Raw genomic sequence first — 25,374 nt, 5'->3', positions numbered from 1 at the left:
TGCAACAGTTATCCTCAGATTTATCCACAGTAAACCTGTGGGATATTCAGTTCAAATGATTCCAGATTTACCTGAGTGTAATTGATCAGAGTCTGGCTGACTGCCTTTTCTAGTGGGTTCTGCAACTGTAATTAAGCACCATGCTGGAACTTTCACATTACATGGCATTTCCATTGTACGAGTGTCACTCTGAGAAGGCTGTAACACTGTTATAATTTCTACTAATATTTTACAACCAGATGGGGCCCAATCCCGTTCCTTTTTAATGGCAGCCTCCCCTTGACTTACATGGCACAGAATTGGGCCTATATCATCTTCCATTTCATTAGTGCTTTACAAAGGAAGGTAGGTGTGATCTCCATTTTATAGGTGGAGAAACTGAGTCACAGAGGTTAAACAATTTGTGTAAGGTCACACAACAGGAACTGCAACTCAAGTCTCTGAGCTCCACTCCCCTGTTCTACCCACTAAACACTACAAAAGGGCACTGTCTAATAGGAATAATCATGGCTGATGCCTGATCTACTGTAAAATAAATCATCTGGATGTTCTGAAGTATCACTTTCAACTCCAAATGCATCTCAAGTTAGGGCAGTGGAGCCCAGAGTGGTGAGGACTATTGCTTAAACAACTGATGTGTGCTGTACTCTGTTATCACAGGGCCTGAAAGCCTAAGGCACAGAATTATATGCTTTTTACCCCATATTTTCAAAGTGGCGAGTAAAGCTTGGCAGCGCAATTCTCATCAAAGTCAACAGGAGTCACACAGCTAAACCCCCTAACCAGCACTTTGCAAATTGATGCCTGACTGTCCCTGAAACTTTGCTGCAGGATTTGGAAATAATTGTGTTTACAATGATCCCTCGAATGCTTGTAAAACTTTGCAGAAACACACAATTCTTGGCCTTGCTCTTTGTGGGCCTGATTCTCCATTGCCCTGACCCTGCTGCAGTCCTTTACACGTCTATGAAGTAGGTGTACAATGGTGCCTTTCCCAGTTAGTAGTATTCTACAGCCACTCTGCATTAGTGTAAACAACTGCAGGGCCTTGGAGAATTAGAGTCTGGGTGGTTTACCTGGTTCTTACACTGACAGCTTAAAAATATACAATGCTCCTATGCATTGTATATTTACATAATAATACATAATAAATGTCTTCAAAATAGCAAAGACCCTATGAAAACATCTCTCTTTAGAATACAGTAGTACAAGGTGTAGAGGGACCCTTCTACTTTTTTGAGCACTCCCTTTTTTTCTTTCTCCACTGATAGGAAGCTGTCAAGAATTTAGAGCCGGATTCTCCATCACTGACACCTGTGCAAAGTGGGTGTCTATTGATACCCTGTCAGAACAATAGGATTTTACATCAACTCTGCAACTCTCTTGGCTCAGCTGTAAATGACAACACAAGGTGCAAGACCACAGAAAATCAGACCCTTAAGTTTTGGCACCTGCAATACATGTCAACTTTGCTTGGCTTGACTGGCTACCTTTTGTTCTGACTTTTCACTCTGGGCAGCCCCCAGTGAAGTTGGCTTGGGTACAAAGTGACCAAAAGTTGTTCCCATCTGTCTAATGGTCTGTGGTCCATGTAAAAATAGTGGTCTCCGTTTAATCATTTGTGACTGCAACAAAAAACACCATCCCAACAATCTACCTTGTTGGCAATTGTAGCAAGGATACCAGAGCCGAATTCCCTCAGAGATACTGCCTTCAGGTGAGGGTCAGGTCATGTTGCTGGGGTCCACATTCTGCAAACAGAGGACATCACTTCCATTGTTCTCCATCCAGCACCTGTCAGGTGCAATAACCTCTATTCATGGGACACCCAGCAGAGATAGAAGCTGGGAACCTTCTGCACCAAAATCACGTCTCCACCACCTGAGCTGACTGTTAACTGGTAGCAGTAGTGGGCTTTTAATCCCTATGTAGGCCAGCCACTAGAAGGGGACATGTCCTACAGAACCAGTGTGTTACATGAGTTTGATGTTCTCTCCCAACACTCACACTCTGAAGGCAGGAGTGACTTAAAATAAGAATGTGTTCTTAATTTTTTTTAATCAAAGGAGAAAAGGCCATAAGTGGGGCTAGTCTCCACTAAATCATCTCCTCCTCTCTATACACCTTGTTTCTGGCCCCCTTACATGCAGTTACATTTCCAAATACTACTGCACTATCTGAAAGACATAAGCTGTGTGACCCCTCACCTGGTTCTTCTCCTTCTGTGTACTTTCTTTATTTCCATTATCAGTGTTTCTCAACCCCCTTCCTCCAAGGCCATTGGGCACCCTACAGAAATATACAGCATTAGTAAGGGCCCAGCTCTTTTTAGGCAAAAGCTTCTGCTGAGTTTTTCCTGAGAAAGTACTGCAGGACTGGATCCTACATCCCTCTAGCTTTTGGAAAGAAACACACACAAACTACATTTAAATGATGTTATAAGACTAAAACCCAAACCAAAGGAATTCAAAGTTCACCTGACATAAAACACGTCTGGTGCAGCACTCATAGGTGGTAACTCCTTTGTAGCTGTGATCTGTTAGATTGTGTATTGGGTTAGGGTGCCAGGACACCTGAGTTAATGTCTCACCTCTGCCAATGACTTCCTGTGTGACCTGTAGTCACAGTAGCAAACAGTAGTAAATATTTATATGATGGTAGTGCCCAAAGCCCCCAGTTGGGTTTGGTATCTTATTGTTCAGGTTGCTGTACAAACACAGAAAAAAGACCATCCCTGCTTTGATGGACTACAGTCTAAAGTCACAAGTGGCCTGATTTTCACAGGCGCTGAACATCCTTAGTTCCCACTGACCTCAGTGAGAGTTGTGTATGTTCACCAGTTGTGAAATGAGACTAGTAACCTCTCTATCATCTCTGAAAATAATGTAAAATAATAATAATTATGTAGATCTAGCTACATAAAGCACGTGGAGAGCTACAAATAGAAAGCAATAGCCGAGTGCAAAGTAGCCATGTTTATTATCCTATAGGGTTAAACCATTAAATTAGAAAAGGAGGACTTGTGGCACCTTAGAGACTAACCAATTTATTTGAGCATAAGCTTTCGTGAGCTGGATGAAGTGAGCTGTAGCTCACGAAAGCTTACACTCAAATAAATTGGTTAGTCTCTAAGGTGCCACAAGTCCTCCTTTTCTTTTTGCGAATACAGACTAACACGGCTGCTACTCTGAAACCTGTCATTAAATTAGAGGAATTAAAGGTGGAGCATCAAAAGCTCGGCATTTCTTTGCCACTGTGATTTGTGTAAAAAACTGCTAGTGGGTGTTAATATCAATTGAACTAATTTGGTTAATTTGAACTAATTAAGTTGTGTGTGTTTTAACATTAACGCTTTACCTGCTGGGGAAACATACATACCAGCTGGAAGTGAGGGGAAGAAATTAGAGCTTTGTCCCTTTTCTGGAAGGAATTTATATTCAATCATTTTTGTAAATATCCCCAAGATTTTAAGGACCTAGAAATACTTATAATCAAATAATCATATAGAATATATGCAAATAAATAATTATATGCAATATAATAATTACATAAATTGTATATGAGAGGTGGTAAAATGAGCTCTTGAGGTCTCATGTAAATATGTCTTTAGAGACTTTTCAAAGCACAAATTACTGAGCCACAAGTTGATGACAGCTCCTCCAGAGCTTTTATCGGCTATCTTTACAAACATACAACTGCTTCCAAGTCTGCTGGGTAAAAACATATTTAGGAACTTCCACAAATGGTGATCATTTGCCTAATAATCTCTAATGGCTCTTCAGTGGTGACTAGTGAAGGCATCTCTGGTGAAGACAGATCATCGTATTCCCTTTCTGTGCCTCCAGTGTGTGGGGCCTTGATATTCCACCCCAAACATAATTTTCCCAAAGCCTCCCAGCTTTCTTACACTCACAAGGCTTCTGTTCCACATACAGCTACCTCTCATTTCCTACCATCACCACTTATTGCTCCTATCCAACAAGATTTCCCTCCCCTTGCTGAAATCCCACGCCATGTGTCTTTAGTACTAGATGTAGTTTCTTTCTTTGTCATGCTTCTTGTTGCTTAAAGTGTGCAGCAGTCTGCAGAGCCTGTGCTGGTTATAGACAGAATGGAACCATTTGAGAAGCTAGGCAGTGGGAAACAAGAGGGTTGCAAGCAGAGGAGAATGCATGAGAGAATCTGTCTCTTGCAAGTTCTCTGGACATTAGTTAGGCTAGTGGCTTTTTTCTGAGGATCTTTGCTTAATGTCTTTTCTTAGATGTTGCATTGTGTAAAGTGTTGCTCAATACTCCGCATCTATCTGGTAGATTCACCCTTCTGATAACAACACTTGGCCCTTTTTTATAAAGCACCCAGAGATCTCAAAGCCTTTTACAAACAATAATGCATTAAATCTCACAACTCCCACTTCACAGAGTGGTGAATTCAGATACAGAGCGGTTACGCCACAAAACTAGCAGCAGCTGATGGGGAGTGAAGTCCAAGAGTCCTGATTCCCTGCTCCCCCAGACAGCCTTTCTCTCCTGATCCCCCTCTCTCCTGATCCCCCAGACAGCCTCTCTCTCCAAACTTCCCCAAAACAGACTTCTTCCCAACCCAGCCCTATCCCCTCACTAGCTCTGGGGAGACTGACTCTCCCTTCCAGCCCTAGGATAATCTTGTTTCTCTCCCATGCCTGAGTCCTTCATCTTCCTGCCAAGTGGAACAGTCCTGCCAGGCAGACAGTTGGGTGCTCCCTCCCTGTCTGCATCTCTGACTCCAGGTTCTCTCTGTTTATCAGGCCCATGTCCCCTGGATTCTGCCATAGAAGTGACCAGTAAAATAGAACACTGTCCAAAGGCCTCTTTCTGAATGTGTAACAAAAGCCTGAGGGGGTTAAAATAAAGGGGCCTTGCTGCTGCTGCTACTTGGAAATATTAGGAGTATCAAGTCTGGTCTTCTCTGGTTTGCTGGAGGTCTCCTTGGAGCACCAGAGAACTGAAGTGAGAGATTTCTTAAACCTCAGTCACGCAATTGTGTGTCTAGAATCTTGAACACAGAGCACATCTTCCCTTTCCCACCCCGCCCAGCTCTTTGCCTGGAATCTAAGTGACAGGTGTGAACAAAACCAGCTAAAGAGCCTGACTAAGAATCCTTTCCCCTCTTGTTCACTCAGCTCTGAGGCTCCTGGCGCTGTGGGATGCCAGCACTCTAACGGCTCTCCAGGATAGAGGGCAGACAAACCCTGGATGTCCAGCGCAAAATACAACAGAAAACAAGAACAGGGATGAACTTTTGGATTAGTTTGCTTTGTAACAGCAGGGGATCTGCCTATATCTACCCCTCCTGAAGACAGTGATGGGAAAGGATGGGACCAGCACTGCTGGGGCACAGACGCCAGGGACTGTAAGGAAGTGCTGGGGAGTTCTGGCCTGGCAGTAGAGTTGCCAACATTGTATTTTAAAAATAAGGGACTGTTTTCTTAGCACCCCCGCCACACTCCTGCTCCCAGTGTTAACATTAATAAAAGATAGTTACCTTTTCCCTAAATGGTGTTCTTCGAGATCATGGAATCATAGAATCGTAGAATATCAGGGTTGGAAGGGACCTCAGGAGATCATCTAGTCCAACCCCCTCCTCAAAGCAGAATCCCCAACTAAATCATCCCAGCTAGGGCTTTGTCAAGCCTGACCTTAAAAACTTCTAAGGAAGGAGATTCCACCACCTCCCTAGGTAACGCATTCCAGTGTTTCACCATCCTCCTAGTGAAAAAGTTTTTCCTAATATCCAACCTAAACTTCCCCCACTGCAACTTGAGACCATTACTCCTTGTTCTGTCATCTGCTACCTCTGAGAACAGTCTAGATCCATCCTCTTTGGAACTCCCTTTCAGGTAGTTGAAAGCAGCTATCAAATCCTCCCTCACTCTTCTCTTCCGCAGACTAAACAATCCCAGTTCCCTCAGCCTCTCCTCATAAGTCATATGTTCCAGTCCCCTAATCATTTTTGTTGCCCTCTGCTGGACGTTTTCCAATTTTTCCACATCCTTCTTGTAGTGTGGGGCCCAAAACTAGACACAGTACTCCAGATGAGGCCTCACCAATGTCTAATAGAGGGGAACGATCACGTCCCTCGATCTGAGGGCAATGCCCCTACTTATACATCCCAAAATGCCATTGGCCTTCTTGGCAACACTGGCACACTGTTGACTCATATCCAGCTTCTCGTCCGCTCTAACCCCTAGGTCCTTTTTTGCAGAACTGTTGCCTAGCCATTCGGTCCCTAGTCTGTAGCGGTGCATGGGATTCTTCCGTCCTAAGTGCAGGACTCTGCACTTCTCCTTGTTGAACCTCATCAGATTTCTTTTGGCCCAAGCCTCTAATTTGTCTAGGGCCCTCTGTATCCTATCCCTACCCTCCAGCATATCTACCTCTCCTCCGAGTGTAGTGTCATCTGCAAACGTGCTAAGGGTGCAATCCACACCATCCTCCAGATCATTAATGAAGATATTGAACAAAACCGGCCTGAGGACTGACCCTAGGAGCACTCCACTTGATACCGGCTACCAAATAGACATGGAGCCATTGATCACTACCCGCTGAGCCCGACAATCTAGCCAGCTTTCTATCCACCTTATAGTCCATTCATCCAGCCCATATTTCTTTAACTTGCTATCAAGAATACTGTGGGAGACCATGTCAAAAGCTTTGCTAAAGTCAAGGAACAACACGTCCACTGCTTTCCCCTCATCCACAGAGCCAGTTATCTCGTCATAGAAGGCAATTAGATTAGTCAGGCATGACTTGCCCTTGGTGAATCCATGCTGACTGTTCCTGATCACTTTCCTCTCCTCTAAGTGCTTCAGAATTGATTCCTTGAGGACCTGCTCCATGATTTTTCCAGGGACTGAGGTGAGGCTGACTGGCCTGTAGTTCCCAGGATTCTCCTTCTTCCCTTTTTTAAAGATGGGCACTACATTAGCCTTTTTCCAGTTGTCCGGGACCTTCCCCGATCACCATGAGTTTTCAAAGATAATGGCCAATGGCTCTGCAATCACATCCGCCAACTCCTTTAGCACTCTCGGATGCAGTGCATCCAGCCCCACTTGTGCTCGTCCAGCTTTTCTAAATAGTCCCGAACCACTTCTTTCTTCACAGAGGGCTGGTCACCTTCTCCCCATGCTGTGCTGCCCAGTGCAGCAGTCTGGGAGCTGACCTTGTTCGTGAAGACAGAGGCAAAAAAAGCATTGAGTACATTAGCTTTTTCCACATCCTCTGTCACTAGGTTGCCTCCCTCATTCAGTCAGGGGCCCACACTTTCCTTGACTTTCTTCTTGTTGCTAACATACCTGAAGAAACCCTTCTTGTTACTCTTAACATCTCTTGCTAGCTGCAACTCCAGGTGTGATTTGGCCTTCCTGATTTCACTCCTGCATGCCCGAGCAATATTTTTTTATACTCTTCCCTGGTCATTTGTCCAATCTTCCACTTCTTGTAAGCTTCTTTTTTGTGTTTAAGATCAGCAAGGATTTTACTGTTGAGCCAAGCTGGTCACCTGCCATATTTACTCTTCTTTCTACACATCGGGATGGTTTGTCCCTGTAACCTCAATAAGGATATTTTAAAATACAGCCAGCTCTCCTGGACGCCTTTCCCTCTCTTGTTATTCTCCCAGGGGATCCTGCCCATCAGTTCCCTGAGGGAGTCAAAGTCTGCTTTTCTGAAGTCCAGGGTCCATATTCTGCTGCTCTCCTTTCTTGCCTGTGTCAGGATCCTGAACTCAACCATCTCATGGTCACTGCTTCCCAGGTTCCCATCCACTTTTGCTTCCCCTACTAATTCTTCCTGGTTTGTGAGCAGCAGGTCAAGGTCTGCCCCTAGTTGGTTCCTCCAGCACTTGCACCAGGAAATTGTCCCCTACCCTTTCCAAAAACTTCCTGGATTGTCTGTGCACCGCTGTATTGCTCTCCCAGCAGATAGGGTGATTGAAGTCTCCCGTAAGAACCAGGGCCTGCGATCTAGTAACTTCCGTTAGTTGCCAGAAGAAAGCCTCATCCACCTCATCCCCCTGGTCTGGTGGTCTATAGCAGACTCCCACCACAACATCACCCTTGTTGCTCACGCTTCTAAACTTAATCCAGAGACACTCAGGTCTTTCTGCAGCTTCTTACCCGAGCTCTGAGCAGTCATACTGCTCCCTTACATACAGTGCAACTCCCCCACCTTTTCTGCCCTGCCTGTCCTTCCTGAACAGTTTATATCCATCCATGACAGTACTCCAGTCATGTGAGTTATCCCACCAAGTCTCTGTTATTCCAATCACATCATAATTCCTTGACTGTGCCAGGACTTCCAGTTCTCCCTGCTTGTTTCCCAGGCTTCTTGCATTTGTGTATAGGCACTTGAGATAACTTGCTGTTTGTCCTCCTTTCTTAGTATGAGGCAGGAACCCGCCCCTTTCGCGCTTTCTTGCTCTTGCTTCCTCCCAGTATCCCACATCCCCACTTACCTCAGGGCTTTGGTCTCCTTCCCCCGGTGAACCTAGGTTAAAGCCCTCCTCACTAGGTTAGCCAGCCTGCTTGCGAAGATGCTCTTCCCTCTCTTCGTTAGGTGGAGCCCATCTCTGCTAGCACTCCTCCTTCTTGGAACACCATCCCATGGTCAAAGAATCCAAAGTCTTCTCTCCGACACCACCTGCGTAGCCATTTGTTGACTTCCACGATTCGACGGTCTCTACCCAGGCCTTTTCCTTCCACGGGGAGGATGGATGAGAACACCACTTGCATCTCAAACTCCTTTATCCTTCTTCCCAGAGCCACGTAGTCTGCAGTGATCCGCTCAAGGTCATTCTTGGCAGTATCATTGGTGCCCACGTGGAGAAGCAGGAAGGGGTAGCAATCTGAGGGCTTGATGAGTCTCGGCAGTCTCTCTGTCACATCATGAATCCTAGCTCCTGGCAAACAGCAAACTTCTTGGTTTTCCTGGTCGGGGCGGCAGATAGATGACTCAGTCCCCCTGAGGAGAGAGTCCCCGACCACCACCACCCGCCTCCTCCTCTTGGGAGTGGTGGTCATGGAACCCCCATCCCTAGGACAGTGCATCTCATGCCTTCTAATCGGCGGAGTCTCTGCCAATGCGTTGCTCATGTCTATTCCACAATAGGTGTGCGTGCTCGCCATGTGCACCAGTGCCGGAAGTTTCCCCCACAGCAGTACCCATATGGGGGGAGCGCCCCCCGCAATTGCTGGAGTGGCACCTGCCTGGCGCGGTGTAAGGGGAGCTGCACACTACCCCCACCCTCAGTTCCTTCTTGCCAGACAACTCCGACAGAGGGGAAGGAGGGCGGGATGTGGAGTTGACATGAGCAACACATCTCGAAGAACACCAGTTATGAAAAAGGTAACTGTCTTTTCTTCTTCCAGCGATTGCTCACGTGTATTCCACAATAGGAAATTCCAAGCTATATCTGTTGGAGGTGGGTAGGAGTTCACAAGTTCCCAGGATGGAGGACAGCCCTGCCGAACCCAGCATCATCCCTGGTTTGGGAGACAATCGCATAGTGCGAGGTGAACGTGTGAACTGAAAACCATGTGGCAGCCCTACAGATGTCCTGAATGGGGACATGGGCAATAAAGGAAGCCGACGAGGCCTGCGCTTGAGTCGAGTGTGCCCTCACAATGGGCAGTGGGGGGACACCTGCCAGCTCATAACAGGAACGGATGCACAAAGTGATCCCATTGGAAAGCCACTGAGCGGAAATCGGCTGGCCCCTCATGCGATCGGCCGAGGCGACGAACAGTTGTGAGGGCTTTCCGAACGGCTTGGTCCGCTCGAGGTAGAAACCCAGAGCCCGTCGCACATGGAGCATGTGGAGACGGTGCTCCTCATCGGACATGTGGGGCTTGGGGCAGAGGACCGGTAGAAAAATGTCCTGACCCATGTTGGAAGCGGAGACCACCTTCGGGAGGAATGTGGGGTGTGGGCGGAGCTGGACCTTATCTTTATGAAAAACCATGTACGGCAGCTCAGAAGTTTGCAACCAGGATGGCCACCTTCCATGAGAGGTGAGACTAGGAGCACATGGCCACTGGTTCAAAAGGGGGCCCTGTGAGACAAGCCAACACCAGGTTCAGGTCCCCCTGCAGGACCGAGGGTCTAGAATATGGGGAAAGACAGTCCAACCCCTTGAGGAACCAGCCAGTCATAGCATGGGAAAATACCGTGTGCCCCTGCACTGGCAGATGGAAGGCCAATATGGCAGCCAGGTGCACCTTGACTGATGAAGGTGCCAGGCCCTGGGTTCTCAGGTGGAGGAGGTAGTCAAGAATAAGCTGGATAAGCTGAATAAGCTCCAATGATGGGGTCCTGTCCCTGAACGGAACCCCTTGGAGCATGTTGTTTGGGGTGGACCACCACCGTAGGGAGGTGATCACAGAGTCCGGCACGGTGAGAACCTTCTCCATCCTGTCTGTGGCCTGGGAGAACTTCGACGCCAACCAGAGTTGGAGGGGCCTCATCCTGAGTCTGGTGTGACAGACCACGTACGTGCACGCTGACATGTGACCCAAGAGCTGCAGGCAAACCCTGGCTGTTGTCACCAGGAACTTTGAAACCAAGTCAATGAGACCTTTCAGGGTCTCGAATCTGTCTGGCAGGAGAGAGGCTGTGGCCGACGCTGCGTCCAGGAGCGCCCTGATAAACTCTATGCGTTGGACCGGGACTAACGTGGATTTGGTGCTGTTTACCAACAGGCCCAAGGCAGTGCCTGTGGACAGTAGGAGCGCCACGTGATCCCTCACCTGTGACCGGGAGGTACCCTTGACCAGCCAATCATCCAGATATGGAAATATCTGGATCCCCCCTACCCCCGCCATCTGGGTAGGCTGCTACCACCGTCATGCATTTTGTAAATACCCTGGGGGAAGTGGACAGACCAAATGGGAGGACCATGAATTGCTAGTGATTCTGTCCCACCATGAAACAGAGGAAGTGCCTGAGCCCCTCGAATATGTGGATGTGGAAGTATGTGTCCTATGGATCAAGGGCAGTGTACCAGTCCCCGGACTCCAGGGCGGGGATGATGGAGGCCAGGAAAACCATGTGGAACTTGAGTTTCACCATGTACTGGTTCAGACCTCACAGGTCCAGATGGCTCTGAGCTCCCCCTTTGGCCTTCGGGATAAGGAAGTATCAGGAGTAATACCCCTTGCCCATGAACTCCTTGGGCACCGCCTCTACCTCTCCTAGTCCTAGGAGCCGCCCCACCTCCTGCTCGAGCAGAGCTTCGTGCGAGGGATTCCCCCAAGAGGGACAGAATTGGGGGGATTTTGAGTGGGGAGGAAGTAAACTGGAGGGTTTAACCCCAGGAGATGGTGTTGAGGACCCATTGGTCCAAGGTTAGCTGTGACCATTCTGGGAGGAAAGCACACAACGGGTTGGAGAAGGGGAGCTTTATTGAGGGTGGATCCCTGATGAGGACTGGCAGGGTGCCACCGAGTGGCCCGTCAAAAGCGCCTTTTCCCCGCCGGCTTGCCCTTAGAGGAGCCAGGCTGGGGGGCCGGCCGAGACTGCCTCTGAGGGCGTCTCTTATAGTCCCACTGTTTCTTGTGGGCAGTCTCATACTTCGGGAGGGCAGCCTGGGTGGGAGCCTGCTGCGACTTGAATTTAGGTTTTGCCAGAGCCGGTACATATAGGCCCAGAGTCTGGAGGGTTGTGTGGGAGTCTTTCATGCCGTGCAGCCTTGTATATGTCTCCTCCGCAAACAGGGCTTTCCCATCAAACAGGAAATCCTGCGTGGAGGACTGCGCCTCGCTGGAAAGCCCAGAGAGCAGGAGCCATGATGCCCATCTCATCGACACCACGGAGGCCATGGATTGTGCAGCCGTATCCACAGCATCCGAGGCTGCCTGCAGGAACGCCCGAGCGGCTGCTGCCCCCTCCTCCACTAGAACCTTGAACTCCTTTCTGTCGCACTCCTGGAGGGAGTCCTCAAACTTGGGCAGGGAGCCCCACCGATTGAATTCATACTGGCCCAGGAGAGCCTGATGATTTGCCACTCGCAACTGGAAGCTCTAGGATGAATAAATTTTCCTTCTGAAAGAGTCCAGTGTCCAAGAGTCTTTGTTCTTTGGGGTTGAGGCTGGTCGACCCTGCCATTTCCTGTGGTTGACCGACTCGACCACCGGGGAGTTGGACGCTGGGTGGGTATACAAGTACTCATGCCCTTTAGTGGGTACAAAGTACTTGCGTTCTGCCCTCTGAGAGATAGGGGCCAATGAGGCCAGTGTCTGCCACAGGGCATTTGAAATTTTAGCCACCCCTTCATGGAGAGGCAAGGCCACCCTGCCCGGTGCCGACGAGAACAGCACGTTAAACAGGGAGTCTGAGGGCTCCTCCATCTCCTCTGGCTGGAGGTGGAGGCTTGCTGCCACCCTCTTTAAGAGTTCTTCATGGGCCCTGAAGTCGTCCTGCGGGGAGGAGGGGAGCAGGGCTGCAATCGCTTCCTCCGGGCGGGGAGAAGAAGCCGGTGTGGTGCTCTGGGTATTGGCCGGCACCGGAGGGTCTGCCACCTGGTTGGACTCCAGGAACAGTGCCGAGGATGCACGTCCTACCGACTCCTTCCTTGGGGATCTGAAGAGGGAGGCCGATGGTGCTTCCAAAGCTCTGGCCACTGAGCGAGCCAGAGACCACAGTGCCCGCTGGTACCATTGGGCCAGCCACGACGCTCGGTGCCACTGCACCTGCTGCAGCCAGGGCCGGCTCTCGGCACCAGCAAAAGAAGCAGGTGCTTGGAGCAGCACATTTCTAGGGGCATCATTCCGGCGCCAGCCACGCCGCCCCTAGAAATGTGCCCCTGCCGCCCCAGCTCACCTCCGCTCTGCCTCTGCCTGCTCCCCGAGCGCGCCACCACTGCTCCGCTTCTCCCCCCTCCCTCCCAGGCTTGCTGCACGCCAAACAGCTGTTTCGTGCGGCAAGCCTGGGAGGGAGGGGGGAGAAGCCAAGTGGCGACGCGCTTGGGGGAGGCGGCGGTGGTGGAGCGGAAGTGAGCTGGGGCAGGGAGCGGTTCCTCAACCCCCCCCCCACATTACTTTCTGCACCCCCCCCACCCTTGCTCACCTCCGCTCTGCCTGCTCCCCTGAACGCTCTGCCTCTCCCTCGCCTGAGAGGGACGGGGGAGAAGCGGAGCGGCGGCTTGTTCAGGGGAGCAGGCGGAGCGGAGGTGAGCTAGGGTGGGGGGGTGCGGGGGTGGGGGAGCTGCAGGAAGCCATGGGGGGGGGGAAATGTGGCACGCCCGGGGGAGGAGGCAGGGCCAGGTATTTGGGGATGAGGCGGAGATGGGGGCTGAGGGCCACAAAAAAAAAGTGGAGGTGGCCAAAAATTTTTTTGCTTGGGGTGGCAAAAATCCTAGAGCCGGCCCTGGCTGCAGCACTGGCAGGGCCAGCTGTTCGACTTGGCTGGCCTGGCCCATCGAAGGACCGCTACGAATGGAGGCCGGGCTGGCATACAATCTGCTGCTGCCTCTGGACGAGGAGGAGCAGCAGTGCTGGGATCGACGTCGGCCATGGGACCGCGATCTCGAAGTGGAGGACCAGTACCGACGGTAGCAGCTGCTCCACGAACAGCCTTGACGGGCAGACCCACGACAGCGAGATGCTGGTGATTGACACCCAGGGCTGCAATGTTTTGGCGGAGACTTGGAGCGAGAGGCCGAGCAGGAATGGCTTGCCGACGACCATGCTGTGAGCGGCCGCGGTCCCCCCTCCGAGACAAGGACCGTTGGCAGTGCCTGCTGCGGTCCCATCGATAATTGCTCCTTGAGGACGAGCGGTGCCAAGAGTCCCGGCCGGACAGAACCCAGCCAGACAGTCTGGTCAGTATTGAGGGCGATCCACATGGACTCTGCGCCGAGCGGTCGCTGGGCGGTGAACGGCGTCAGGAACATTCCCAAGACCGAGACCGAGCCAGAGGCAACTGTGGAGATCCCGGCAGCGGCTTGCCTCTGGAGCATGGGGCCAACATCGGCGGTGCTCCTGGCACCGACATGGACATAACATCCTGGGCCGCCTGGAGGGCTTCAGACGTGGAAGGCATCCAGACATCCAGAGAGGCCTGTTCCAAAGGGGTCAGGCTACTCCACTCAATGTGACTCAGAGGTCTGGGGCCCGGTGGGGAGCGAGGACTGCCAGACATGGGCCTAGCCTCTGTCCCAGATTTCCCTCGGTGCCGCTGCGAAGAGGGAACCTTCCTGGCCCTCTTGGCATGCCCCGTGAACGCGGAGCGGTGCTGACTGGTCGATGGCACTGGAGGGTCACCGCGTACTGATGCCATGGTGCTGGGTACTGGTTCAGAGCGCCGTGCCGGAGTCGGGATCAGCGCTGACTCCATCAGGATGGCTTGGAGCCTAATGTCCCTTTCACTTTTGGTCCAAGGCTTAAAGGAATTGCACCTTTCGTTGATAAGGGTTTCTCCCAAACAGCACAAACAGTCTGCATGCGGGTCACTACAAGAGTCGCATAACTTAAACCCTGGGGCCCAGGGCATGCCCCAGCCTGGGCTTGCTGACTAGCTAAAGAGCTAACTAACTACAGGTACTAACACTGAACGAACGAACCGTTCTGGGGACAAGCTACAGCAAAGCTGGAGCAGAGCAGTTCTGACGCACCTTCACTGGCAGTAAGAAGGAACTGAGGGTGGGGGGAGCACGCAGCTCCCCTTATACCGCGGCAGGCAGGCGCCACTTCAGGGATCACGGGGGGGGCGCTCCCCCCGTATGGGTACAGCTAGGGGAAAAACTTCTGGCACCGATGCACATGGCGAGCATGCACACCTATTGTGGAATACACATGAGCAATCACTTGAAGAAAAATAAGCAGCACTCTCATTTGCCAGGGGGTATTTCGTGCTGCTTTTTGCGGCGCTCAGCAATTCCCGACCTTGTTGAAAAGAGATGAAAAAAGAAGGGATGTCCCTTGTAATAAGGGACTGTTGGGAACCCTACCTGGCAGTGAGTGAGATGAATCCCTCTGTGACAGTGCCGTGTTTCTAGGTCTCTTTCTTTGGTACGACCTTTTGCACAGGTGGATTAAAATCTCTCTCTGTTTCTCTGCTTCCCTGGGCAGATTTCTTCCCAGACTATGGCCCCATCCTAGACAAACTCTCATTCCTCCCAGCCCAACCCCTTCAGCTTCTCTGGATGGAATCTGTCTTCCAGCCCTCCAGGCAGTGGACTCTTGTTTTCCGCCCACTCCTGAGTCCTTGATCTTTCTGCCAAATGAGGAAGCCCAACCCAGCAAGTAGCTATCTGGCACCATTCAGCTGTCAGTCTGTATCACTGTGTATTGCTCTGTCTCTTACTGACTGCAGGCTGTGGTACAAGACCCCAGAGATCCTGTGTTACTTCACCTCTGCTCTCTGGAAGTAGAAGCACTGCCTTTCAGCTGCTGCAGATAGCAATCTGGGAGGTGGTGGGTTCTGAGTCGGAGACAAGGGACTTTGGGGCTTGCTTTCGGCCAGTCCTGCTTCAGGATCTATTGTACGGTTAATTGCAGGGCGCAAGCCTAAAGCAAAGCTCCATGCCTACTTTCCTGGCTCAGGCTGCTGCTACTGCCATTGCTCTAAAGCAGGGGTGTCAAACATACAGTCCACTCACTAGACCTGGCCTACATGATGTATTTATGGGGGTCACATGACAGAGAGAAATAGAAGAAGGAGGATGGGATGAAAGAGAAATGAAGGACAGGAACAGGACTCTCCCACTGACCAGTGAATGGGATAATGAGGCACTGAACAAATAATATCCAGACCTTAAATCACTATACATAGGCTGCATTCTCCTTTTGATCTCCGTGCAAACCTCCTGGCATCTGTGGGCACTCCCTGTGCATTGTGGGGGGCATTGGATGGGCAGGGATTGTGTCCCGAGGCTCTGTTTGCCAGAAGCTGGGAACGGGCGACAGGGGATGGATCACTGGATGATCCCCTGTTCTGTTCATTCCCTCTGGGGCACCTGGCATGGGCCACTGTCAGAAGACAGGATACTGGGCTAGACGGACCTTTAGGTCTGACCCAGTCTGGCCATTCTTATGTCTTATATAGTCCTGAATTTATACCCCAGGCCACCGCCTGCTGTTCCACACACAATTCAGCCCTTTCTCCAAAGGAGTTTGACATCCCTGCTCCCTCAGTGTCGGTGAGGCAAACTGGGCTGGAGACAAAAGCCCCCAAGCAGATGTTCCCTGTTAACTGAGAGCTGCATATATAAATCAGCACTGGGAAGGTCCACATGGGTAGGAGGCTGCCCAAGCTAGAAAGAGTGAACATAGAACGCTCTCTGAAACCTAGCGCAGCTGAGATACTGATCCAGCTCTTTCAAGTCCAAGATATGCTGGTCCTGCCTGTTCTCTTGGGGGGACTGAAATAAATAAGTGCTGGACAATTTCCCCGTGGAGAGTCACTGCCATGGCTTGAATAGCTTTTAAATGCTGCACAATATTAATGATTCCTTTTCTCTCCCTTTATTAATTGAAAAAGAGTAACGGGGGAGCCCCAGGAGCTCTCTGAATGTCTCTGGGGAGGTGGTCAAGGACTTGAGCTAAAAAGCCTCCACCACTCTAGAAATGCAGCAGATCCGACCTCTAGGACTGTTATGGCAGTAGCACCTAGAGGCCCCAACCAGACTCAGAGGCCCCTGGTTCTAGATGCTGTACACACAGGGTTCTCCTCCTACTATTGAAATACATGAGACAACCCGGCAGCAGTGCTAGCCCATTGGGGGCCTTAAGCAGGAATATTTTTGGAGGCTCCCCCAAATACTAAAACAGGCAAGTTCTTATGAAAAGAAGCGAATAGGGGAGACTCCCTGAGCTGCTCAGGCCCTAAGCAATTGCTTAGTCTGCTTATGCCTACCGCCAGCTCTGAGACAAACCCAGGAAGTATTATTAGCCTCATTTTTAGACATGGTGAGCTGAGGCTCAGAGACGTGCCCCCAAGGTCACACAGGGAGTCTGTGGCCAAGACAGCAGTTGGACCCAGCTCTTTGGAGTGGTACCTGAGTGCCCCAGCCACTGATTCTTCCCTTTCTCTCCTCCAACAATCTAGAAAAGTAGATGGTCCAAAGGCCTCTCAGAAAGGGCAGGCCAGATTACCTCAGCCCTCCCTCAGAACGAGCTGGCAGTAATGGAATAGTTACTCGGAGTACACACCTTCCTAGCCGATGAAAGGAGGAAACATGAACGTTAAATTTAAGTCAGTTATGAGAAGCGGATGAGGATCTACGTTTCTCCTGAGTGCCGAGTCTGCTTGCTGTGTTCTTGGCTGGGTACACAAGGGCCTGGTGTAAGATTGCCCCAAACTGGTCTGCAGCCAGCCACATACAGCTAAGCCACAATTTAGCAGAGTTCCCTCATGACCAGGATAATATACACAGCTCTGTGAGACTGAGAGCAGCCATATTACAGGCTGAGGGTCGTGAGCCAGCTTATGGTGTTCCCAGCTGTGTCCGCAGACTGCATGGATCTAGCCCTGCTTTACACTTACGAATTAAACCGAGCCAGCTATGTTGCTCTGGGCCGTGAAAAATATGGCATCCTGTGTGCCGTAGTTAGGTCAAACTAACCCACAGCACTGATGCGGTTAGGTGAAAGGAAGGATTCTTCCATCAACATAATCCACCTCTCTGAGAGGGGAGCTAACTACACCGACGGAAGAACCCATTCTGTCCAAGTAGGAAGCATCTACACTACCGCTGCACTGCCGTAGCATCAACATGACCCTAGAGGCCACTGTGGATGGGAAAGGACAGAGCAGCCCTAAAGGCACTTAACCTGTGTGAAAGGCAAGGAGAGATGGAGGCAGGCAGGAGTCTGCCATCTTCCCGACCCTTCCCGCTGCAACTATGGCAACAGCGAACAGCATTCTAAGTGTCAGGAGTCTCATTAACACTGAATCCAGGGGATCCTGGCAAAGAGCCTAGAATGGTGCATTGGCTGTAAAACTTAAAGAGGGAACAATGTCCTTGATAAGGGACGCTGCCCTAAATGCAGCAGGGAAGGGGAATTTGTGCAAACTAGCGGTGGCTGCTCAGAGGTTCTTTGCAAGGTCTTATAGCCGCAGGGGAGGTTGTAGAGCTGGGCAGAAGTGTTGGACAGGGCCAATTTTAGTAGGAAACGGTGTTCAGGTGTCACAAACACATTGACTGGTAGGAGAAAGGGAAGGCTCCCATGGGAAATAAAGCTGGAGGGGTTCCCTGTAAGCATCTTGGCAATACGCTTGAAGAGGGAGCAGCAGGCTTGCGTGAAGACAGTTAAGGGAAATGCTGCATGAGGTGGTCAGAGCTGCAGGAAGAGGTCAGGGTAAAAATAACCTTCTTAGCCAGTGCAGCTGGGTTGCCTATCTTCGGAGGAGATGGAAGATTTGAAGGTTCCACTTGTAATCTTGGTATTAAAGAAAGTCTGGTTAAAATTAGTGTCTTTTAACATCCTTCTCTCTTCTTACCACTGACACAGACATTTCCCTGCCTCTTTATGTTTTTTTTCCCTGCCTCTTTTTTGTTTTCTTGCATTTCATTGAGTTTGACCCAATGAAAACGGACTCTGGCCCTCAATGGAATTTTGGTCTCCTACCTGCCTATTCAGCCTCTGGGAGGGTTCCAGGCTGGAAGCCACTGTGTCTGCAGCGAGCTAGGCTTGTTGGATTAAAGCCTCTATTCCTGAGACCTAGTGGGCTGAGGCAGCTCCATGTCCTCTCAAAATCAGGTTCTCTGGCAAAAGAACTGGGCAGAGAGGGGAGAAGGATCAGAATTTGGAGGAAGTGTCAGTATGTGTCTCCCCTCTGCTCTTCCCTGCACTCATTCACCTGCTGTTGCAGGCTCAAACAGATGTCATTTCATTGCTCATTTAGACATACACGCAATTTTTATTCACTCCCAAATAACTGCAGTGAAGATCAAATCTAGGAGTAATTAAATCCCTCTCGGTTCTAGGGTGGATGATTTAAAAGAAACGACAACAACTCTGCCTGATCGGACATACATCTCTCAGTTTCATGCCCTCTAGAACCCATCATAAATTTAGCTGAGTCACATAAATTCTGCATATGTCTACTTGCAGCAGGGTCTCAAAGAAAGAAAAAAATTATCTACATTTGGATTTCAAAGGGGTGCTGCAGGTAGAGGACTTCAGTTTGCTAGTTGCCAGTTTGATATCCTCTCTCCTGCCCCAATTCCTTTCAGAATTCCACCCCTGCTCCCAGACAAAAGAGAAAAAAAAGGTCAATAAAAATGAAGAATGCAGCTCTAATACATGAGCGTCTTCATTAGTCACAAAGAATTACCGGCATCACAGAAGCATTAGAATCTGAGTGCACAGTTTTGGGGAAACAGTAAAACAAAGAAAAAAGAATCAGACAGAAAATTTAAAGCAATTCATCCACATGGGAACGGAGAAAAGAGTGGTCTGTCTCCGATGGTAACTCTTTGGGTTAAGCGAAGCAAAAGCGAAGTTTCTGAGCTCTGTTACACAGGGCAGCCAGCCCTGTTTTTTCACTTTGGTTAAGGAATCCTACAACTAATTTTTAAGTAGGACTGGTAACTCCCTATTCTTATTTAATAATTGTTTAAATTCTTGGGAGCCTCTAATAGGTACTAAAAGTGTCAAGTATTTTAGTTTACTAAATGAAATGAAAGGGAAATATTTTTGTGCTACACCAAAATAATCTTTAAGAGTCTAAAGGTTCCTAGAAGTGAGGCAACAATGAGCATCTTCAGTGTATGCAAGTATGGCTTGAAGGTAACTCTCAGAAGTAACAGTTGTGTATCTAAATGTTACAGTAGATAAGCAAAGAAAAATAATCAGAGTAACAGCCAGTTTAATTTATTTAAGAATTTTTACAAAAAAGAAAATTTTTACAAAATTACAAAATTCATAACGTTCCACAGTTTGACATTTTGACTTGAGTATAAAACCTGCTAATTCATGCAGCCATTAAAATTTTACTGCACGACACCCCAAAATCTTCTGCCACCTTGACTCGAAACTGTTGGTGCTTATGTATACTTGGTATTATTGCTAACACAGGAAAGGCAGGGAGATGTAGTGCAGTACCGTACCAGCATAAGTTGAAGTCTTTAATGGAGTCAGAAAATCCAAATTAGGGTTAGCCATATATATATATAAACATACAATTCACTTTCATTTTAAGCGTCTTTGGAATCCATCATGTACTGTTAAGATGTACAGGGAGAGAACATCAATAGTGAAGTTCTACCTATACAAGCAACATCTTTTGCTCAGAGGTATTCATATGGCAAAAGTTATTTCAGGGCAAAAATCCACAGGATTCGATCGGAGGAACACTCACCTAAAATAAAACGCAGTAGTTTGTGGGATTCTATATAAATTGCTAATGGGTCTGATGACTTTACATACAGCAATACTGTGATGGGCTTATCATGAACATGCTATTTTATTAGAGTGATCTTCTCCAACTGGGTTTGTGGAGATTGTTTTTACAAACAAAACATTAGTAGTAAAAACTCTTTATCCTTTCCAGTGCAAATGTCAAATATAGCAAGAGACTGGTCCCAGACAGGTAACTCAGCCCATTAAAGTTTGCTTAAAGTTAAAACTGAAACTTGACATTCAGAACCTCAGATCAGAAGTGGATTTAGTTATTAGAAAATACAATTTAAAGCAAACTGATATGAGGATTTAAATGAGTCTTAACCCCACTATCAATTAAACTTAAAAAAACCCCATGGTTCTAGATTTGGTCAGGAATGACAATCTGGCTGTAAGTGCAGCTACCACTATTTCTATTTTATCTTCACCCCAGGAAAGGGTCTCTTTCTCTTTGAAAATGACCACTGATTTTTAAGAGTATATTATACAATATTATGAAACGATGCTGTAGTAGACCTGGACGACACAGTAGCTCCTGAACAGGTTGTAACAGTTTAGGCTTGCCCAGGACCTATCTATACTCCTGAAACATCCTCTATCTTAGGGATTTTGTGGACTGTCATATGATTTGAAGATCAGAGTCAATATTAAACTTTTGGGTTATGCAGGTCAAACTAGAAAACAATGGACCCTCTGGCATTAAAAATCCACAAGACCACAATACTACTACAAGACCAAAGTGTGTTTTAAGAGCATCTGTCACTACTGGTCATAACCATGTGCTGCAAGCCAGGAGCATTTCAGGCATTTCTTTCCTTTTTTAAAACAGAAAAGCAGGTAGTGTTCAATTTCAGTGGGTCTCATAATTAGCAAGTTATGCTATCAGTTGCACTCTGGATTTACTTTTACACTCTATTCTTTGGCACCAGAGATGAACCTGGTTTACCTCCAGATGCATTCATATGGGTAGTTGCTTTTTCAGTCTCTGGCATGAGGTTGTTCTGAGGACTCATACTGTAGCTGGTGCTTCACTGGAGAAATGGTTTAAATATTTCCTAAGGCTCAGAGTTTCTTAGTGAAGCATCCAACAGTAATAGAATTAGCACAGAGATTAATTTTGTCTCATGTGCAGTGAGATTCTTCCTTTGATGATATTCCAGTCTGTGGAATATACAGTTCAGTAACAAGGGTGCTCAATAAATCCTTCTCAAAGATAAGAGGTGATGGGGAGCAGTGCCTTTAGGTTTGGATGGCCTCTAGTTTAACAGCTGAGTAAGGCACAAACTAAAAAAATTACTTTAATTTTATTCATTTCTTTTCCAATCCCACACTGCCTTGGAATTACCTATGAAACAAAACTTCCCCCACCACCCATAATAATGGGGTTTTAAAAATTACACCAGAATTTAAGTAACTTCCACAGGTATATGGGTGGTCTCCCTGTGACGAAAGTTTAATGGTTTCCCCATGAGTTCTGACCTAAATTTAAATGTGGATCATTTGCATTTGCCACTTGCTCTGCAGGCACTTAATTTCTGATTAATTCTCAGTCTGCACTTCCTGTTCATGAATCAATGCATTAAAATAAAGCTTAAGTTCCTCTCTAGGAGGACACAATTGCAGCAGCATCTTCTCCCTTCAACTTACCCACCTTTGTAGAGCACTTTGAAGAGCCAGATCCATGGTAAGTATTGATCACCATAACTTTGTGCTTTAGGACTGAGGACAATGCTGTTGTTTAGGTCACCAGCTGTATCTGTAGAGCTTGTGCTTGCAATCATGTCCCAGTTGTAGGAGTTCACAGTGCACTGGTTGGAGATATTCTCTTCCCACCCTACACTAAGATGAATTTACTTAGCAGTAAGAAAAGGAGTACTTGTGGCACCTTAGAGACTAACCAATTTATTTGAGCATGAGCTTTCGTGAGCTACAGCTCACTTCATCAGATGTTTACCGTGGAAACTGCAGCAGACTTTATATACACACAGAAATCATGAAACAATACCTCCTCCCACCCCACTGTCCTGCTGGTAATAGTCGCAAAAAGAAAAGGAGTACTTGTGGCACCTTAGAGACTAACCAATTTATTTGAGCACAGTGGGGTGGGAGGAGGTATTGTTTCATGATTTCTGTGTGTATATAAAGTCTGCTGCAGTTTCCACGGTAAACATCTGATGAAGTGAGCTGTAGCTCACGAAAGCTCATGCTCAAATAAATTGGTTAGTCTCTAAGGTGCCACAAGTACTCCTTTTCTTTTTGCGAATACAGACTAACACGGCTGTTCCTCTGAAACCTGTTACTTAGCAGTGTATGCTAGAGCATCAAGTATGCACTGAAAAGGCTAAGGAGACTGATATCAAAAGGTATGAGCATAAGCTGAATCAAAATTCAAACTATTGCTTCCCTCTGATACAAGCAATAAAAACCGAGTGGTACTAATCAAAGGACATCATCAGGAATCCGTTTCTTTCAAGACAATGCATTGCACACTAAAAATATGGAATTAAAAATACATAATACACTTTGAAAAAATTATAGAAGACAAGACAATTGATAGTTGTGAAAACACGACTGTGAAATAGAATTATCTAGTGTATGATACCCGTGGAACATTTTGTATATATTTTAATGTACACACAAATGCCGTGTGTGGCAAGTAAAGAAAATGGGAATAAAACTCTTGGGACATCTGAAAGGGAAAAAGACTAAGAACAAGATCACTCGAGTAGCTTTACAGGAGATATTTACATTAATGAACTCAGTTGTCTTTCAGATCTCTATATACACGTTCTGTCTACATATGTACATAACATACTATGGGATTTAAGCAAGATTTATCCCAATAGTAAAAGCAAAATTCCAGAACAACTCATTTCACAAAATGTTTACAGGTTGCAGAATTTTCTTTATTTATATAAAACAGTTCAAGACATTGACTAAACAACTGGCATCTTTGGAGGACTTCAACTCCATCTTATGTAGAGTCGGGTATGTTGCTGCTAGAGCAGGGGTCTCAAACTCAATTTACCTTAGGGCCAGTGCCAGTCCCCAAATCCTCCCAGCGGGCCAATGATGTCACTGAAGACGGTGTTCGGAAAAGAAAACGTTTCTATTGTATTTTTTATTTTGAATTTCTCAGAAATCATAAAACTGTCATATAACATTATCCAATTCTTCACCTGCCTGAGAGTTTTTAGTGTTTGCCAGACACCTGGCAACGCCTCAGTTCTGTCAGTTTGTTGATGTTTGGCCTCACTGGCTGAGCAGCGGTACCTTCAGGAGTGCAGCAAGGTGGGTGTCAGAGAGGTGTGTTCGATCCACTTTCCCACACTCCACGCTCCGCTGACAGCAGGACCTTGGCCTCCTTGGGCACAAAAGCGGCTGGAGGAGGAGGCACAGTCGTGGTCTGCCCACTGGTCAGATGCAGGGGGTGAGGCGCATGGCTACTACCCTCAAATCATGGGGCAGTGGGTGGTTCAAACCCTTCCTGTGTGACTGGGATTATCCTCCCATCAGGGTCAGTGCCTCCTGGTGCTCCTGCTGAGATGGCCCTCTCCTTAGGGTGACCAGATGTCCCGATTTTATAGGGACAGTCCTGATATTTGGGGCTTTGTCTTATATAGGTGCCAATTACCCCTACCCCCATCCCGATTTCTCACCCTTGCTATCTAGTCACCTTACCTCTCCTACACAACCAACCAACATTATATGGGACAGTAAATAAAGGGCCCCATTTCATTACACCAACCTGCAGTGCCAACAGCTAGAAAGAACTACTTTCCTTTCTTATCTTCACCTCTTCTTATCTGCAGGCGCCAGGCACATCGCTCTGTGCAGGCGCCGTCCCCTGGAGCTCCCATTGGCCACGGAGTCAGTGGTTGGGGTGGGAGGGTGGAGGCAGGATGCCCCCTCATGCTGTCATTGGAGCCTCACTAGTCACGCCACCTCCCAAGCCATTTCCCACCCTTTTCCCTCACTCCCTTGGCCTCATGCCACCCCGGCTGACTCTACCCAATGACTAGTGATGCTGCCTCCATAGCTGATTCTGCCTGGCAACTAGTGATGGTATCTCTGTCCCTCTTCCCTAGCCAATGGGAGCTGCAGGGGGCGGTACCTGCAGCAGCCAGCCAGCAGCATAGCTGCATCTCTCCTGCAGCCAGCCAGCAGCCACTAGGGTTGGATGAAAAAATTTTTAAAAAGTTTCCGGGGGCCACAGCGGGGAGGTTCAGGGGCCACAGATGGCTCGTGGGCCGGGACTTTGAGACCCCTGTGCTAGAGAATCATAAGCTGACTGCAAAAGTTTCGAGACTTACTGGACAAGACAGTTTCCGCAAGAGTTAGAGATGTATGTGTAGTGTATTTGAGCATACTAGTAGACACAACTGAAATAAGCGAATAAGGTCAGTGGATTTTGACTCAGACATGTAAAACTAGCTGATCCCTTCTCTAACTCCAGGCCAAGGCACTTCAAACACTTCTACATTGCGTGCTCCTACAGAGTCATTTTATATAGCATGCCTCTGGGACCTGTGCATTATTGGAATGATGGGTGAAACAAACGAGACTGAACAATTAATCTTATAAATGACCTCTATATCCAGCTTTAGTTTTACACATGTATTTTGTTACTATTTGTCTAAGTGGAACAATGATCCGTAAGAGACAAAAATAGGGATCAAGTGATAAGTAGGGTCTTGCCTCCCTTTTAGCTTACATTATGGGATCTGAGTCTCTTACTGCCCCCTCCACTGCCTGACACCTGAATTTACTAGAGGTGCTGTGAGGGGATAGCCACCCTATCTTTGCAGTTGCATTAGGTCTTCCCTCCTCCTGTCTTGATGACTGATCTATTTCCCAAGCCATTCTACTTATACCTACACTCACAGGCCACTCCTCCCATGAGCATCTAGCATTAGGAGTTAACACTTCCAGCATCGAATGGTAAAAACAATACAAATTAATCACTGCAAAAAGAAGCGTTAATACTTCTTATATGC

The 25,374-nt window shown here is 48.0% G+C and overlaps 1 protein-coding gene across 12 annotated transcripts in view; it reads right to left on the bottom strand.

The window, feature by feature from the left end:
* SBNO1 (strawberry notch homolog 1) overlaps positions 1-25,374 on the bottom strand; it is an 88,163-nt gene that overhangs the window by 18,584 nt on the left and 44,205 nt on the right. The window contains exon 1 of one of the 12 annotated variants that reach the window (XM_073312997.1): positions 14,980-15,457. The exons of the other annotated variants lie outside the window; for them this stretch is intronic. Within the exon in view, the coding sequence (XP_073169098.1) occupies positions 14,980-15,292 (313 nt within the window). The 5' untranslated portion in view covers positions 15,293-15,457. Of the gene's footprint in view, positions 1-14,979; positions 15,458-25,374 lie in introns of those variants that run through there. 12 annotated transcript variants of the gene reach the window in all.

The sequence above is a fragment of the Lepidochelys kempii genome, chromosome 15 (genome assembly GCF_965140265.1).
Source record: "Lepidochelys kempii isolate rLepKem1 chromosome 15, rLepKem1.hap2, whole genome shotgun sequence".
In the NCBI taxonomy this organism is placed as follows: Eukaryota; Metazoa; Chordata; order Testudines; family Cheloniidae; genus Lepidochelys; species Lepidochelys kempii.
The sequence above is the reverse complement of the archived record's forward strand: the minus strand, read 5'-3'. Positions and strand labels throughout refer to the sequence as shown.